We start from the raw sequence: 17,500 nt of genomic DNA, 5'->3' as shown, positions 1-17,500 counted from the left end.
AAAACATGGGGTAAGAAGACCGTTCGCAGTGCTGATAGGGCAGCGGTGGCCATTTTGTGGTGCCACAGAGAGAAAGATTTCCAAAAATATTTACATAAATTATTTTAAGCCTAGAACCCACAGCCACCCAGTCTCCTAGTGAATCATGATTATCAAACAATTCTGTGTCAAAAAAGCATTTAATTATATAATGTACTTTATTTAATAAATAAACCCTTTTTTTCTGTTTTCAAATACACACAGAATCAAATGTTTTATGGTCATGATTCATATTTTCCGAAATCACTATGGGGAACCATGAATGGCTTTACTATCTGTGGAACCACAAAATGGCCCGCCACCGCTATTGCCCTATAATGGTTCCAGTAAGGGGCGGAGCTAATGGCAAAAGGTGTATTCGTCCAATGGGGAAGTGTCAGCGCCGATAGGGAGGGATCAGCCGACCTGCTTTCAGTTAGAGGTCAGGTTGTAAATCTGTGACTTGACGACTTTTTGTGACGAGGCTTTAAGCGTCGTACCATGTGTGACCAGTGGCGTGCACGGACATTTTGAGGGGCAGGTGCTCAAGTAAATTATACTTTTTTGTTTACTTGGTCTGCTCTTTTTTCCCCTCTACACCTATACCTCTTTGCCAAAAATAGCAGATCTACAAGCCCACAACGCCTCGCAGCGCGAGGCGTTGTGGGCTTGTAGATCTGCTATTTTTGGATAAAGTTCTCCTCAGAAAAGGGATGCTAGGTTTCGAGTGGTTATGGTAAAAAGAAAAATCATATCACATAAAGATTTGGCGGACCCCTTGTAGTAACTCTGAGGACCCCCTAGGGGTCCCGCACCCCCTGTTGAAGACCCCAGCTGTAAACTGAAAAAAAAAGTGCCCTTATTTTCAAAAGGGCACTTCTGGTCAAGAGGGCAAAGGGCAAGTGCTCTAGCACCACTTAGAGTGTATCTGTGCACGTCCCTGTGTGTGACTCAGCTCTCACTTAGATGCCACCGGGTTTAAAGGACGACTTCACCCATTTTCAACCTTATCTTCATATAAATGGTCCTCACTAATGCTCGTTAAAGTATGGTACCAGACCATCTGTGTCTCAGGCAACGTTTCAGAACAGAAAAGGACAAAGTGCCGTTGTGCTCGCACTTCTTATTCTGCGTTTACACGGAGACGCCAAAGTGACTGACAACGCTGTAGTGTGCATGCCAGGGCGCTAGGTGGCGCTGTGTGACGCACTGGCAGATAGACCAGTCACGCATGCGTATAGAACCACTTCCTTTCTACTTCCAGTCACAGCTTTGTTTACGTTTGTTCCCGTTTGTCGCGTCTCCCCCCCCCCCAAATTTTGTATTTAGATTTCTATTAACACTAGTACAATGGATTACTGTATATCATAGCATGCTAACTTTACAGGAATAGAAAGCCTGCAGTTTCAGCTTTTTTCTATTAGCTTGGATTCCCCATCGATGATGTCACTGGTAGGTAGGTTTCTGAACTTACTTTTGAACAGACCGAATAGAAAGGAATGGTTTGGTATTGTAATGAGCATTAGTGAGGTCCAATTATATGAAGATAGGGTCGACAATGGGTGAAGTCGTCCTTTAGTCTGATTGGCTACTCCACTTCCCGTTGAAGCCAGGGTCTGAAGACAGACCTACTGAGTGATTTATAGGTGGTTGGTTGCATAGCATGGCGCGCAAACGAGAATAAAAGCAGGAATAAAGCTGTTTCTCTTGTCATCGGCTTAGCTGAGCTTTCGAGTTTAAGGAGAGTTTAAACCCTGAACATCACATATTTGGCCGCGGACCCCCATCTCAAAACGTGTTGTTCCGGGGACCCCCTGGAAGCCCTCCAAGGACCCCTGGGGGTCCCGGGACCCCACTTTGAGAACCAATGTTTTTTTAGGGAGAGAATGACATTAGAGACCCGTTCAATTCCATCATTACACATCAGTCACGTTGTACAGTACAAACCATTATATTTCTAAATGTTGTTGTTTATTTGCTCTATAGTGTGTGGTTGAATACAGTGGACTGCAGTTTAACTGAAGTTCTGGTGGTCGTTAAACACAGCAGATAAACTGACAAACAGACAAAATGTATTTTTGTAAGACGTTGGTCTCAGAACGTACCATTATGCTATATCTATTTAGCAAACTATATTCAGACAAACAGAATGTGCTCTGCGCTCTCCTTTGAGCCCATCCATCGTTGTGATATATATACAGCAGTTGTTCTCAAACTTTTTCATGCCAAGGACCCCCAAAATGTATTTGGCCGCGGACCCCGATCTAAAAATATTTTGTTCCAGGGACCCCCCCCCCCCCCAGAAGCCAAGATTTGAGTTACAAATGTTCGCTTTCAAAAATATATATATTCAAAGATTAGCAACATTTTTCAAGATTTTTCAAAAATAGCAGATCTACAAGCTCATAGCGCGGCACTCGGTGCCGCGCTATGAGCTTGTAGATCTGCTATTTTTGAATAGCCCAAAGTATAAAAAGGTCATAATTATTCTGATGCTATATTTACATCATTTTGCTGGGTACCCCCTGGAACACCCTCAAGTACCCCTGGGGGTCCCCGGACCCCACTTTGAGAACCAATGATATACAGTACATGTCTGTTTATAATCTAATACACTTTACTATAGATCTACAGAGATACGTTTAATTATTTATAGGATGATATGAGATCCACAGCAGGGAGGGGAAGAGAGGAGGGACATTTCTAGTCGACCGTTGTATCTAAGTGGGTTTATATAATGGTCGTTATAGATCAGTGGTTCCTGCAGACCCCCCAAAATAACCATATGACCCCCCCAAAAGAATCACATTTGAACTGGGGACCCCGCAAATTAATCATATGTGAACTGGGGACCCCCACCCTGACAGCACTTGGAATTCACACACACACACACACACACACACACACACACACACACACACACACGCGCGCACACACACACACACGCTCGCGCACGGGCATGCGCCTGTGCATGGACGGATGGATGCAAGTGCATGCACGCACACACACATACTGTGCGCACATGCACGTGTTTGCACGTGCGCATGCACATAATACACGCATGAATCTCACGGATACTGTACACACAGGTACTTGGGCATAGTACACACACACACGCGCGCACGCGCACGCACACGCACACCCACACAGAAACATGCACTGAGCCTGAATGCTGTTAATATGCTGCCCCCTGTTGGTTGGTGGTAGCATGTGTTTTGTTGGTCTGTTAAAACACTGGCTCTCAAACGTTTTCATGTCAACGACCCCCACTCTGACATCAGGGCCACGGACCCCTATTTCATAACATTTTGATATCTGGGACCCCCCAAAGAAGTAACACTTCTATGAGGGTTTTTTTCCACCCAGAGAGAGTGACAATGTGTTTGTTTAAAGGTCTGTTAACATCTATGTTTATGATGTTTAAAGGTCTGTTAACATCTATGTTTAAAGGTCTGTTAACATCTATGTTTATGATGTTTAAAGGTCTGTTAACATCTATGTTTAAAGGTCTGTTAACATCTATGTTTATGATGTTTAAAGGTCTGTTAACATCTATGTTTAAAGGTCTGTTAACATCTATGTTTATGATGTTTAAAGGTCTGTTAACATCTATGTTTATGATGTTTAAAGGTCTGTTAACATCTATGTTTATGATGTTTAAAGGTCTGTTGACATCTATGTTTAAAGGTCTGTTGACATGATGTTTAAAGGTCTGTTGACATCTATGTTTAAAGGTCTGTTGACATCTATGTTTAAAGGTCTGTTGACATCTATGTTTAAAGGTCTGTTGACATCTATGTTTAAAGGTCTGTTGACATCTATGTTTATGATGTTTAAAGATCTGTTAACATGATGTTTAAAGGTCTGTTGACATGATGTTTAAAGGTCTGTTGAAATGATGTTTAAAGGTCTGTTGACATCTATGTTTATGATGTTTAAAGATCTGTTAACATGATGTTTAAAGGTCTGTTGACGTGATGTTTAAAGGTCTGTTGACATCTATGTTTATGATGTTTAAAGATCTGTTAACATGATGTTTAAAGGTCTGTTGACGTGATGTTTAAAGGTCTGTTGACATCTTTGTTTATGATGAGTGACGACTATATTTATTGACATAATCGGTCTCGGCGTGTTCTGTTGTCCTGAGACAATAAAGTTCAGCTGTTTGAACAAAAATATACTTCTGTCTGTGGTTTGTTTACGATCCATTAAAATGGAGGAGGAGGAGTGGGTAGAGAGACAGCTGTGAGAGAGAGAGAGAGAGAGAGAGACTGACTGACTGGTGAGCTTGTAGATCATTTCTGCAAAACTATTGGGTGTGTAGACTATAGGACAGGGTTCCCCAATAGGCGGCCCGCGGGCCATTTGCGGCCCGCGAGAGGCAACACTCTGCGGCCCGCGACAACTCCTGGCATAAAAAAAAATGTTTGTTTTTTTGTTTGTTTTTTGAAAAAAATAATAATAATAATAATCAAATTCACACACACTTACAAATTGTGTGTAAAAATTATAACAGACCCCCCTAAAAAGCACTACACAAGAACCCCAGGCCTAAAATAACTGTCAAATTAGCTAGATTAGAGGGGGAAAAAGAATCGAAATAAAGTTGACAAAAACAGAAATCAAAATCCACCCAAAACCGCGAAATTTTCGCCCAAAACCCGCCCAAAACCGAAAAAAAAAAAATAGAATTCGGGCGCCCGCGCGATTCGCGCGCGGGCACGAGGGTACCTGCCCTCAGCTTGGCACCCGAGACAGAATTTGGCCCTTTTTTTCATTCCAACTAACTTCTCTCTGGCTTATAAAGCACTTTCACCTGCAATACCACATTGTCCTGTTTGGCAAGGGGCGCTATTGAGCCAGTTTGTATGCATGTTATCTCCTGGTTCTGTGTGGAAAAAGTAAAACAAAAAAATAAGATTTTTTTTTTTTAAATCAAAAAAAAAAAAAAACTTTTTTTTTTTTTTTTTTTTGGGTTAGAACTTAAAAACGGGAGGAATTGTTCCGTGACGTGACGTAGGCAGGGGGAACAAATCTGACGGACTGTTTTCAGACCAATTTACATAAAAAAACACAGATAGCCTATGAAAGCCTGCATGCTCGAAGTCGGGTATTTTTTGGAACAGAAGAGAGGTGGGGGAGACCAAAAACACACAAAAATTAAGAAAAAGTTAAAATTCATGGTATAGACCCTTTAAGTTAATGAAATGCCACCCCGGTAATTCTTAGAACAAGCCAAAATGGCACAGGAAACAGCTAAAGAATATCTCACCTCATTTACATCACGCTTTCACTCTTTCCCCCCGCTTATAGATCATATTCATCACCATGTTGAAGTCTTATGTTAGAAAAGAAGATATTGATGGTGTGTGTGTGTGTGTGTGTGCGTGTGCGTGTGCGTGTGCGTGCGTGTGCGTGTGCGCGTGTGCGTGTGCGTGTGTGTGTGTGTGTGTGTGTGTGTGTTGTATCCTGTACTACTTGGAAGTAAAACTGCACTTTATACACAATTCACTTTAGTATATAAATATATATTGCCCTCATGCAGGGCCATCAGAGGGGGAGGGCCATCAGGGTGCACTAGGTGCCAGTCAGAGGGGCGGGGCCATCAGTCAGAGGGGCAGGGCCATCAGTCAGAGGGGCAGGGCCATCAGTCAGAGGGGCAGGGCCATCAGTCAGAGGGGCAGGGCCATCAGTCAGAGGGGCAGGGCCATGTCAGAGGGGCAGGGCCATGTCAGAGGGGCAGGTCCATCAGAAGGGGCAGGGCCATGTCAGAGGGGCAGGGCCATGTCAGAGGGGCAGGGCCATGTCAGAGGGGCAGGTCCATCAGAAGGGGCAGGGCCATGTCAGAGGGGCAGGGCCATGTCAGAGGGGCAGGGCCATGTCAGAGGGGCAGGGCCATGTCAGAGGGGCGGGGCCATGTCAGAGGGGCAGGGCCATCAGGGTGCACTCGGTGCCCGTCAGAGGGGCAGGAAGCCGACAGATCTCTCTCCAGCGGTCTCGCTCCGGCTCGTACTCCAGCACGCCCCGCACCGTCACCTCTCTGCCCTCCCTCCACCTCCTCCCTCCACACAGCAGCAGCGTGCCGGTGGGCGAGGCCGCCACGCCGTAGCCGAACGAGGCGGCGCCGGCGAGGAGGAGCGGCCGGAGGCGCGTCCAAGCGTCGGCCGGAGGCGGGTCGTAGCGCTCGATGTCGCAGAAGGGCTCGAACTCGCCCAGCAGGGCGTAGAGGCGGCCGCCGGCCGACGCCATGCGGTGGCCGAAGCGGCCGATGGCCATGGAGGCTCTCTTCTCCCACGCCTCGCTCCCCCTCCTCCTGGCGGCGCCCCCTGCTGCAGGCTCCCAGCAGAGCAGCTCTCGGCGGCCACTCTCTGGCCGCCGGACGTCTCCCGCCGCCCCCCGCTCGCCCCCCGGGCCCCGCTCACCCCCCGCCGGGCTCGCCCCGCCCGACACATAGATCCTGTCCCCCAGCACAGCGGAGGCGTGGCCGTGCAGGGGGCGGGGCAGGGGCGCCCCTCTCCGCCACACGCCGCCGCCCTCCATGTCGTAAAACTCCGTTGTTGCTACTGCGATGGCGGCCGAGCCCTCCGTCGCTTCGTCGGGGGCGCGGCGGTGCCCGCCCAGGGCGTAGATGACCCCTCCCAACACGCAGCAGGCGAACCGCGCTCGCCTCTCGCGCATCGACCCCACCTCCTCCCAGCGCTCGAAGCGCGGGTCGTATCGCCACACCCGATTGGACGTCGTCACGGCGACGGATTTGCCACCGCCGCCCTCGTCCTCCTCCTCGTCGTCTCCTCCCGTCACCTGGTCTCCGCCAATCAGGAAGAGGAAGCCGCCCACCGAGCACACGCAGTGGTTCTTCAGCCGCTGTGGGAGGAGCTCGGCGGACCTCAGGGGCGAAAACGTTCTGGTTCTGAGGTCCAGCGTCAGGACCCGCCGTTCCGGCCAATCGGGGCTGGCCCCTCCCCCCACCAGCAGCACGTGATTGGGCGACGACGCTCGGACCGTCGACTGCCGCCCGATCTGCCTGACGGGCCGGGCGTCGCCCAGCCCGTGATACTCCGCCGCCCGCGTCAGCTGACTCCTGATCAGAGGCGTGGCCATGGCCCGGTGGGGGGCGCGGCTCAGGCCGGCGAGGTCGGCGGCCGCGACCAGCCCGAAGCGCAGGCGGCTCAGCAGGAGGTTGGACCGCAGCGGCGGCATGGAGGGGCCGTTCTCGTCCAGCCAATCCAGACACAGCCCGACGAGCTCCGCCTCTTTGACCCCGGGCATCTCCTCGGCGTCCAGCGCGGCCGTCAGCGATTGGACGTTCAGGTGGAGGAGCCCGCCCCTGTCCTCCTCGCGCAGCAGCGCCCCCATCTCCGCGGCTACGGTGCGGTTGGCGTCCGCCAGCGCGTCCGGGAGGGCGTGTCTCTCGGCCAGGTTGGCGTAGGCGCAGCAGGTGCGGGCGCACAGCCCGTCGGTGATGAAGCGCTGGCATAGCGCCACGGCAGCGTCGACCTGAAGGTACCTGAAGGACAAGCAGGGATCAATTATGAAAATTACACGTCAGGCTTATTGTGACAAAGAATAAATACGATTAACACATTGCCTGTCAAGGACATACACATATTGTTTTTGAAAATTCCACAAGAGGGAGCTCTAACACAACTTAGGAATGATCCCTAGACCAGGGGTGCACATGCGCACCCAAAATAAATAATGTGCGCCACATCAGACGACGCGAGGCGTTTTTGCGTACCTACAGCTGGGACAGGAATTTCCAAGCTTTTATTTTATAGCAAAACTAAAAAATAAAAGCCTGGAGATCGAGGCTAGGAATTTACTTCCTGAAGACACACTCACACACTCTCGCTAAAGTACGCGGCGGCCCCATGTACAGCCATTAGGCACAGGAGGACGCATGCTGTGATTGTGTGAGCCTCGCATCTTGACACACAGACAGGCTGCGACTGTCACTAGAGGCACTCGTCACTGATGATGAACGCACGTAATGGTTCAAAATATGCCGTGAACGTCCAAATCTGGCGGATAGGACAGGGCACCAACCTCGAAAATCGGCGGAATTTGGAAGCAGAGCGTCCTTTTTTCTCGTGCAGCTTCAAACGCCACTTTGTTTGTGAAAACACTTGGACCCCCAGCATCCCTGTTCTGGGGGAACCTTCGCCAATACCAGCCCAAAAAATGCACTCTTTATTGGTCCGTTTTATCAAGTATAGAGGGTTTAAGTGGCACTGAATTTGAAGCTCAACAAAAGCTAATTCATCCATTTTCACAATAAACTATAATCTCTGCGATACAATAAAGGATAATCAGAAAAGTTTATGCTACCTGGACGCCTCCAGGACGTCGGGGAGGGTCGCGGGCGACAGGCTGAGCCAGCCGGCGTACAGGAAGTCCAGCACGGCGCCCAGACCCTCGGGCGTCAGCGCCGGGATGCTAACGGCGGCCGCCCGCCGCTCCGCCGTGAAGCTCTCTCCGAACAGCGCGCGGAAATACTCGCTGGAGGCGGCCAGCAGGGGGCGGTGGCACGGGAAGGAGGCTCCGCCCGTCTCCAGGACGACGTCGCACATCCGCCCGTCCGCCCGGAGCCGCTGGAAGCCCGCGAGGAGCCCCGCACCGTGGGAGGGGCTAAACTGGAGGGAGTAACTCTCCATCCCGACGCACGGATATGGAGATGGAGGCTGGAGAGGAGAGGAGAGGAGGGGAGAGGAGAGAGGAGAGGAGAGAAAGCTTGTCAAGTGAATGACGCAGCAGTGTGTGTGAGACATAGACTGTATAAATGAGATGGACAAAGCCACTCCGCTGCTTTCTACAGACCGAAAATGAAGCCGATTGTTCCAAGACTGTAGGTCCACCATCTTTCAATACGCGTCAGAATGAGACCAGACCATTATTGGTTGGGTAGCTTGTCAATCAAGAGCGGGGGGCGGGGAATGAATGCTATTGGTTGTGTAGCTTGTCAATCAAATCATCCCGCCCCTCCTAGAGAATAGCCTACTTTATCGTCAATTTTAAAATAAATAGGAACATAATTTAGCAAAACGCGTATCCTGATGATTGACTTTAAACTAGCGACTGGAAGCATATAGAATTTATGACAATTTTTATTACAGTAAGAAAATCTAGTCTAAAGTTTGTCAAAAAACCCATTCACTTGCGTTAAAATAAATTCTTTCTGACACCGCAGGTCGGCGCAGGGTAAAACAGTGCCTCACTCTGGCCATTTATCTGGCCTCATCGTAAATATCTAAGACTTGCCCCTTGGTGTGAGAAGAGGGACAGGAGGCTAAAATGGCGTGAGGAGACATTCAGTGCCAAGTAAATAAAAGAAAATAATTGCCAATAGTGCCATCGATGTTTCATTAATCTTACCTCTTTAAGTAGAATATGTATCTTTAGTGTGATCGATCCTCTGATGGTTGGTAATCACGGTGCGGTTTCACCGCGGCCTCCCGTTCACTTTCTATGGGCCGTTGTGTGTGTGTGTGTGTGTGTGTGTGTGTGTGTGTGTGTGTGTGCCCTGCAGGCATGTGACTCCTTAACACCCTGATAGGAGGGTCAAACCGTCTGCCCCCACACACCCACACACACCCCCCCCCCCCACACAAACACACACACACACACACACACACACACACACACACACACACACACACACACACACACACACACACACAGTGTTGTACGTAGTAGATAATCCTGTGATGGTTACACTGTCTTTATACTGTTTGTTTGTAGCGTTGCCCTTTACCTCTCTGTCCGTGTGGGAGTATCACGCTAGTATGTGTGTGTGGAAACGTGCACGCCAACACACAATAATACTCACAGAATGCATGCACACGCACACACACACACACACACACACACACACACACACACACACACACACACACACACACACACACACACACACACACACACACACACACACACACACGCACACACACACACCCAGGGCAGATTAACTCATTGGCTGAATGCAGCTGCTCGCGCACATCGTTGCCATGTCTGCTTATTATGAGCCATGTTGGGCTTGTTTTTCTGTAAAGTGGCTTCTAAATATTAGTAGGTGTGTGTGTGTGTTTTTTTTTCTGGGGTGGGGGGGGCTTGTTAATGCTGTCTAATGTTGTTTAAAGCAGTTGTTCTCAGATATCGTCATGTCTTGGGACCGCCTAGGGAGCCACAGGCCCTGGTTGCCCCAGGTTCGATTCCAGGCCAGGTCAGCATGTGTGTCGATGAAATGAAATTTTTCCCTGAGCAAGACTCTTAACCCCTAATTGCTCACAGGTTCTCATTGGAAACAAGACCGCAAGGACTTTCATGAACGACCTGTTAAAAGGAATCATCCTTATCCTTATCCTTTTTGGCCGCGGAGCCCCAACTGAAAATATGTTGTGCCAATACTAGGGATGCACCAATATGGAAATTCTTGGCCGATAGCGATGTTTGAAATAACAATTTAGCCGATACAGATATTTGTTTATTTAATGTTTGGTGTTATTATTGCCCCCTTTTGTGCCAGGTAAACAAATACCTCTTCATTATAAGCAGTGTTCATTTTGACAGCTAATTTTTTTTTAGTCTTAATCTTTTGAATAACGCACCATTTACTTTTAGTCCTATTTTAGTCTTCTGAAATTGTTTAGTCTTAGTCTAGTCTTTGTCGACTACATATCAAAACCTTAGTCTTTTAGTCCTTTAGTCTTTTAGTCTTAGTCTTAGTCGACAAAATTAACACTGAAGAAATAACTGTTCAGAATCTGTAAAAACACAACATAATTGCCTCCTATCGCCTGTAACTTTATAACTAGCAAAAAAAAAAGGGGGAAAACGGATGTTCAGAGTAACGCATAGCGTTTGGTGTTAAAGAGGTGGTGCCATGGTTTTGCACTTTTTCTGTTTTTCATGTGTCTATGACAGGGGTTCTCAACCTTTTCAGGCCGCGACCCCCAAAATAATGATATTATTTCCCGCGACCCCCCGCGTGCACGCGCGCGGTCCCGTTCGCGCGCGCGAAGGTTATTTAATTATAATAGGTTATTTGATAATTGTTTATTATCAAAACATTTTTGCAAAAAGTGGGTAAATTGAGTAAATTAACTGATAAAACATGAATTAATGATAACATAAAAAAATATTTTGTTTTTTTTTGTTTTTTTTTCAAATTCACCAAAAAATCGGCCGACCCCCAGGTTGAGAACCACTGGTCTATGAGGTTGATAGAACTTCATTAAGCCCCCTGGTTGTGTTTTTATGGTGTTTTATGTCTTCTCTGACTATCTTGAGTTTCTTTCTGGAGGCTGAAACCTTGAGGGTCAAACGTGCCGATAGAGAAACAGCCCTTTAGTGACATAGTAAAATAAAGGCACTCCGTCACTGAAAATAACGGCACTCCGTCATCGTTTGGTGTTCAGAGTAAGCCTGTGTGCTTTTAGCACTGAACTGAATCCTCATGGACTGTTGCACTATGTTGGTTGTTTGTCATCAGAAGCTGTTTAGTGTTTCTACTGATAGCGCAGAGAACCAGAGACGGTCTGGGTCTCATTATCACGGTCACACTGATCCCTGTCTGTATGTTATGAGAGGGAAGACATTCCCTGTGATTTATTGCTGTCACTCACGCGCACACAAGCACGCACGCACGCACGCACGCACGCACGCACGCACGCACGCACACACACACACACACACACACACACACACAAGCCATGAGAATACTCATTTAAAGGGCAAGACCACTTTGGTAGAGGTTTGGGTTGTGTATTTACCTTGCCATGACGTGACTCCAAAGGTGGGCAAGAAATCAAAAATAATTGCTCCATTGATTAGAAATTGATAATTCAAAATATGCTCCTCATTGACTTACATTGTACGGTAAAACAGCTCTCAAAGTCACTCTTTTAGCACAAAAACGAACGCAAACAAAGTTGATTCAGACAATATAGAACCTCACCAAACCCAGTACTGTTTGTTTTTTAAATAAAAATGTCAACTTCCTGTTGATTTTGCCATTTTTAATAAGTAGAAAACCCGGACTGGATCGGTGAGAGTGTACAAATGGAACCAAATGGACCCGTTAGGGTCCATTTGGTTCCATTTGCACACTCTCAGAGTTACAGACCCATAAGGGTCCATTTGGTGCCTAATCTATCATTTAGCTGGGGACCCCCTGGAACTCCCTCAAGTACCCCTGGGGGTCCCCGGACCCCACTTTGAGAACCAATGCTTTAAGAGACATTTTAGGAGACACAGATTAGCTTCATTGGTTTTAGTTTGAGGTATTTTGAGGTGAGAACGGGTTTTAAATTGTATTTGTGGTTATGGGCTACGATTACATTGGGCCAGCGCCAGTGGTGTAAAGTAACTTTTACAAAGTACAAAGTAAAATGTTGAGGTATTTGTACTTGAGTATTTCCAATCTCCAATACTTTTACTTTACTCCACTACATCTCATAGGCAAATACTGTACTTTTACTCCACTACAATTATTTGAAAACTTTAGTTACTAGTTACTTTTCAGTTATACATGATTACATTATAAAACATACATTTACCAATTTAGCCCTATTTTATACCTTGGCTATTTGACAATAGCCGATCTACAAGCTCACAACGCGTCGCATCGCGACGCGTTGTGAGCTTGTAGATCGGCTATTTTCAAATATTTAGTACTCTTACTTTTGATACTTTAAGTACATTTCGATGCCAATACTTTTGTACTTTTACTAAAGTAAATTTTGAATTCTGGACTTTTTCTTGTAACATAGTATTTTTATATTGCAGTATCGGTACTTTTACTAAAGAATGTGAGTACTTTTTCCTCCACTGGCCAGCACAGGTCAAGTAAAATATACGTTTTGATGCGTGTGTGCGTGCGTGCGCATGTATGTGTGTGTGTGTGTGTGTGTGTGTGTGTGTGTGTGTGTGTGTGTGTGTGTGTGTGTGTGTGTGTGTGTGTGTGTGTGTTGTGTCTTTCACCTTCCCGTAACCTCCTTGTGGTTTGGCTTTGGGCGGCTCAGATTCAGACTAGTTGTTAAAACATCTCTCTCTCTCTCTCTCTCTCTCTCTCCATAGAATTACACTATGACCTGATTAGGGCTAAACATAGACACAGCTGTCCTGTGTGTGTGTGTGTGTGTGTGTGTGTGTGTGTGTGTGTGTGTGTGTGTGTGTGTGTGTGTGTGTGTGTGTGTGTGTGTGTGTGTGTGTGTGTGTGTGTGTGTGTGTGTGTGTGTGTGTGTGTGTGTGATCAGAGGCAGACAGACAGACTCACAGTAATCTAACATTCTTTCCCCTCATGAATAGGATGGCTTTGGGGGGCTTTGAGGAGGGGCACCATGCCCCCCACACACACACACACACACACACACACACACACACACACACACACACACACACACACACACACACACACACACACGCGCCAAAGTGGATCATTTATAGCAGCACTGTTTCTCAATCAGTGGGTCGGGGACCCGCGTTTGGGTCGTGAATAAATATCTCAAATATCACAATGACCATGTTCTTGTGTGTTTTCAGTGGTTTTGTGATAGAAGGCGCTGTTCATGGTGCCCCTCCTCAAAGCCCCCCAAATTAATAAAATTGAATTGAATTGTTCTGTTGCCTGTGAGTGATGATGTTAAATCTGTAAATCACTTTTTTATTTAGTTTTAAATCCTCAGTTAAAGGACGACATCACCACTTTTCAACATATCTTCATATAATAGGTCCTCCCTAATGCTCATGATAAAATGATCAAAGTTTTTTCTAATCAGTCTGTGTCTCAGAGGAGTGCTGTAGACAGTTCAGAAACCCGTCTACCAGTGACATCATCGATGGGGGAATCCAAGCTAATAGAAACTGCAGGCTTTGTATTCCTGGAAAGTTGCAATGCAATAATAGATCCCATTGTTCTCGCCTTTATAAAAATCTGAATTAAATTTTTTTAATCTTTTTGGAGAAAAAAAATCCTGCCTAACGATGATGTCACTGGTAGACGGGTTTCTGGACTGTCCACAGCCCTCCTATGAGACACAGACCAAGTAGAAAAAAATGGTATCATTTTATCACACACACACACACACACACACACACACACACACACACACACACACACACACACACACACACACACACACACGTGTCAAGGACCCCCAAATAGACACTTATTAGACCGCGGACCCCCATTTGAAAAAATAAGCCAGGGACCCCAATAAGAGAAGGTTTTTACGGCTCTAGCAGTGATTCTCAACCATTTTAATTTCAAGGACCCCCCCAGTTTAACATGCATTAGGGCTACGGACCCCCATTTAATGGCATTTATACCTCTGGGACCCCAATTCATATTGTAAAATCAATGTTAGATTTAACTCTGAGAGTGTACAAATTGAACCAAATAGTTACAGACCCATAAGGTTCCATTTGGTTCCATTTGTACACTCTCAGAGTTACAGACCCATAAGGGTCCATTTGGTTCCATTTGTACACTCTCAGAGTTACAGAACCATAAGGGTCCATTTGGTTGCTATCCATCATTTAGCTGGGGACCCCCTGGGACCCCCTCAAGTACCCCTGGGGGTCCCCGGACCCCACTTTGAGAACCAACGGTATAGATGAATCACCAGTCTGTTTAACCAACATATGATTTATTGTATAGTTTGTTACTGAGGATAAAACCATCCGGTTTCAACAGAACTGTTGTGTTTGAAAGCAAAGAAGAAAAGAGTCACGTTTCAAACAAAGTAAAGCAGAACAATTCAACTCAAACATGAACCATGGGTCTAGCCTGGTAAACCCTCCCTCCAGAAATATCATTTCCATTTGATTTCAGGAGTGAGTCTGGCCTGAACCGCCTTTCTGCAATATTCGCTCTGTACGCCGAACTGACGAGCCTATCAGCGTCGTCGCACATCGTTCTGTGATTGACAGCGACAGTTGGCCAATCAGGTGGCGAGTTCGAGTGAGCCCGAATGAAGCCGAGTGCAGCCTGACTGCAGCGACAAAAGACGAACGGCAGCCATTGTTTTTTTGTGCGAGTGCCGTCACTTCTTATTTTCGGTTTTAAAACGGTCTCAAACTTCTTTTTTGAGGCACGGAATTTACTATTAAGATATCGTTTGGATAGAATTTAGTTGTTTAACTACATATATGTGGTCAATTAATCATGACAGAGCCTATTTAAAAATATAAATTTAGAGAACCGGCAGGGGCGGGGAGTGACACGCATGTATCCCAATAAAGCAACCTATTTTGGGCATGGCAGCCCCAAAAGTCCCGTTGCGTCACATAGTCTGGAGGTGGTCAAAATGAACTGCTGATTGGCTGAAGGGGAAAAACGATCATTGGTTGAAGGGGTTGTCAGTCAACGGTATTGCTCCCGCCCAACTCCAGCCCACAGCCAATATTGCAGAAAGGCGGTTCAGGCCAGACTCACTCCTGAAATCAAATGGAAATGAGATTTCCGGAGGGAGGGTTTACCAGGCTAGAACCATGGGTCCTGGTGTTACGACTCAATATTTCAACATACAGCTCTATCATTATAAATAGGTTTTAGTGATAATGGTAATAGTTGTCTCAAACGTACAGCTACATGTTCTTTATTACAAAGGCATCAGCTAAATAAATATATATATTAAATGTATATATATATATAGTATTTATATAGCCTGGGATCCAGCCTGCTTTGCTACGTTCGGCGGACTTTTATTTCTCTCTTCGCTACTCAGTCTGGAATACCTCCTATCTCCAAGGGAGGCGGGACATGCCAAACGTTTCGAATTGTGACGTGGCTTCTGATTGGTCTGTGGTGCGGGGCGGGACAAAAAAAACAGTGTGATCGTTGTGATTCGTCATTCGTTTGAACAACATCCAATCAGCAACGACGTTGCCTAACGTAACATGTGTAGTTCTGCAAAACGACTCAATGGGGTGCATTCCAGACTGAGTAGCGAAGAGAGAAAGAAAAGTCCGCCGAACGTAGCGAAGCAGGCTGGATCCCAGGCTAGTATTTATATAGCTATTATTGCTTTTGAAAAGGTGCATTACTGTGTGTGTGTGTGTGTGTGTGTGTGTGTGTGTGTGTGTGTGTGTGTGTGTGTGTGTGTGTGTGTGTGTGTGTGTGTGTGTGTGTGTGTGTGCGTGTGCGTGCGTGTGCGTGTGTGTGGGGGGGGTTTATGTTGATTGTCACTTGTCCACAGCAAAGATATTCTTCAAAATAAGTCTTTCAGTCTTTTTTTTTCTCAAAACAAGTGTAAATATCTCACCTATATGGGGAGAACTACCGCAACGTGATACTAATGCAACCCCCACTAGTCTTAGCTTTGTGGTTCACAAACTATTTCATACCAAGGGACCCCCGAATTGATATATGTTTGGCCACGGACCCCCTCCCCACCCCCCCCATCTGAAAATGTTTTGTGCCAGGAGACCCCCCTCCCAAAAGAGAAGATTTGTGTTGTTAAAGAATTCAAAATTGTTCAAAATGTTTCAAAGTTAAAGTTAGATAACTGATACTTCCACATCAGAAAAAAACATACACAGTCAAATCCTGAGTGTTAAAGGCAGGGTGATCGGTTTTCCTTTGATAAAATAAGTGTTAAATAACTATATATTCTGATGGTAATCATTACTATAGAGTGTGTGTTCAGTAACAGTGTTAAATAACTATATATTGTGATAGTAATCATTACTATAGAGTGTTTGTTCAGTGACAGTGTTAAATAACTATATATTGTGATAGTAATCATTACTATAGAGCAGTGGTTCTCAAACTTTTTCGTGCCAAGGACCCCCAAATAGACACTTATTAGACCGCGGACCCCCGTTTGAAAAGATAAGCCAGGGACCCCCATAATAGAAGATTTTTACGGCTCTCTCTAGCAGTGATTCTCAACCATTTTAATTTGAAGGACCCCCAGTTTAACATGCATTAGGGCTATGGACCCCCATTTAATGGCATGGATGTATGTCTCTGGGACCCCAATTCATATTGTAAAATCAATGTTAATGTAACTCTGAGAGTGTACAAATGGAACCAAATGGACCCGTTAGGGTCCATTTGGTTCCATTTGTACACTCTCAGAGTTACAGACCCATAAGGGTCCACTTGGTTCCTATCCATCATTTAGCTGGGGACCCCCTGGAACCCCCTCAAGTACCCCTGGGAGTCTCCATGTCTCTGCAGCTCTTTAAAAAAAAACTGAAAATTCAGGTCAGGATACCAATTTTATCCAATCAGGAGAGAGATCAAACAAGTGGAATTGGAGGTGATGACACAACGGCAACATTGGAACTGGAACGCTATAAAACGTATAAGCCGATAAACGGGTACTCTCTCCTGATTGGTCGAACATTTGTAATGATTACTATCACAATGTTGTGCTGACATAAAAAAAATATCACTTTACCCTACCTTTAAAAGACAACTTTGTTTTTTTTACAACCAAGGTTTATATTTTAGCTTGTAATTAAAAGTAAATAAAAG

General features: G+C 46.1%; 1 protein-coding gene and 1 long non-coding RNA gene across 2 annotated transcripts in view; both read right to left on the bottom strand.

Annotated features, from left to right (window-relative positions):
- The window catches only part of LOC311039202, a 765,206-nt gene that overhangs the window by 394,162 nt on the left and 353,544 nt on the right, over positions 1–17,500 (bottom strand). The gene's annotated exons all lie outside the window — the stretch shown is intronic.
- klhl34 (kelch-like family member 34) lies at positions 5,806–9,516 on the bottom strand. Its single transcript, XM_084049315.1, has 3 exons — positions 9,391–9,516; positions 8,347–8,699; positions 5,806–7,525 (listed from the first exon to the last, which is right to left on the bottom strand). The coding sequence occupies exons 2-3, from the start codon at positions 8,670–8,672 to the stop codon at positions 5,938–5,940; spliced, it is 1,914 nt and encodes a 637-aa protein (XP_083905441.1). The 5' UTR covers positions 8,673–8,699; positions 9,391–9,516; the 3' UTR covers positions 5,806–5,937.

The sequence above is a fragment of the Gymnoscopelus microlampas genome, assembly GCF_963454915.1.
Source record: "Gymnoscopelus microlampas genome assembly, chromosome: 22".
Lineage (NCBI taxonomy): Eukaryota > Metazoa > Chordata > Actinopteri > Myctophiformes > Myctophidae > Gymnoscopelus > Gymnoscopelus microlampas.
This window is presented reverse-complemented; position numbering and strand designations above follow the sequence as displayed.

Excerpts from the sequence above, each read along its gene's own strand:
- klhl34 (XM_084049315.1), bottom strand. The coding sequence starts at position 8,672 with ATGGAGAGTTACTCCCTCCAGTTTAGCCCCTCCCACGGTGCGGGGCTC. Across the intron at positions 7,526-8,346 it reads GACGTCCTGGAGGCGTCCAG|GTACCTTCAGGTCGACGCTG; the intron begins GTAGCATAAACT and ends CTTGTCCTTCAG.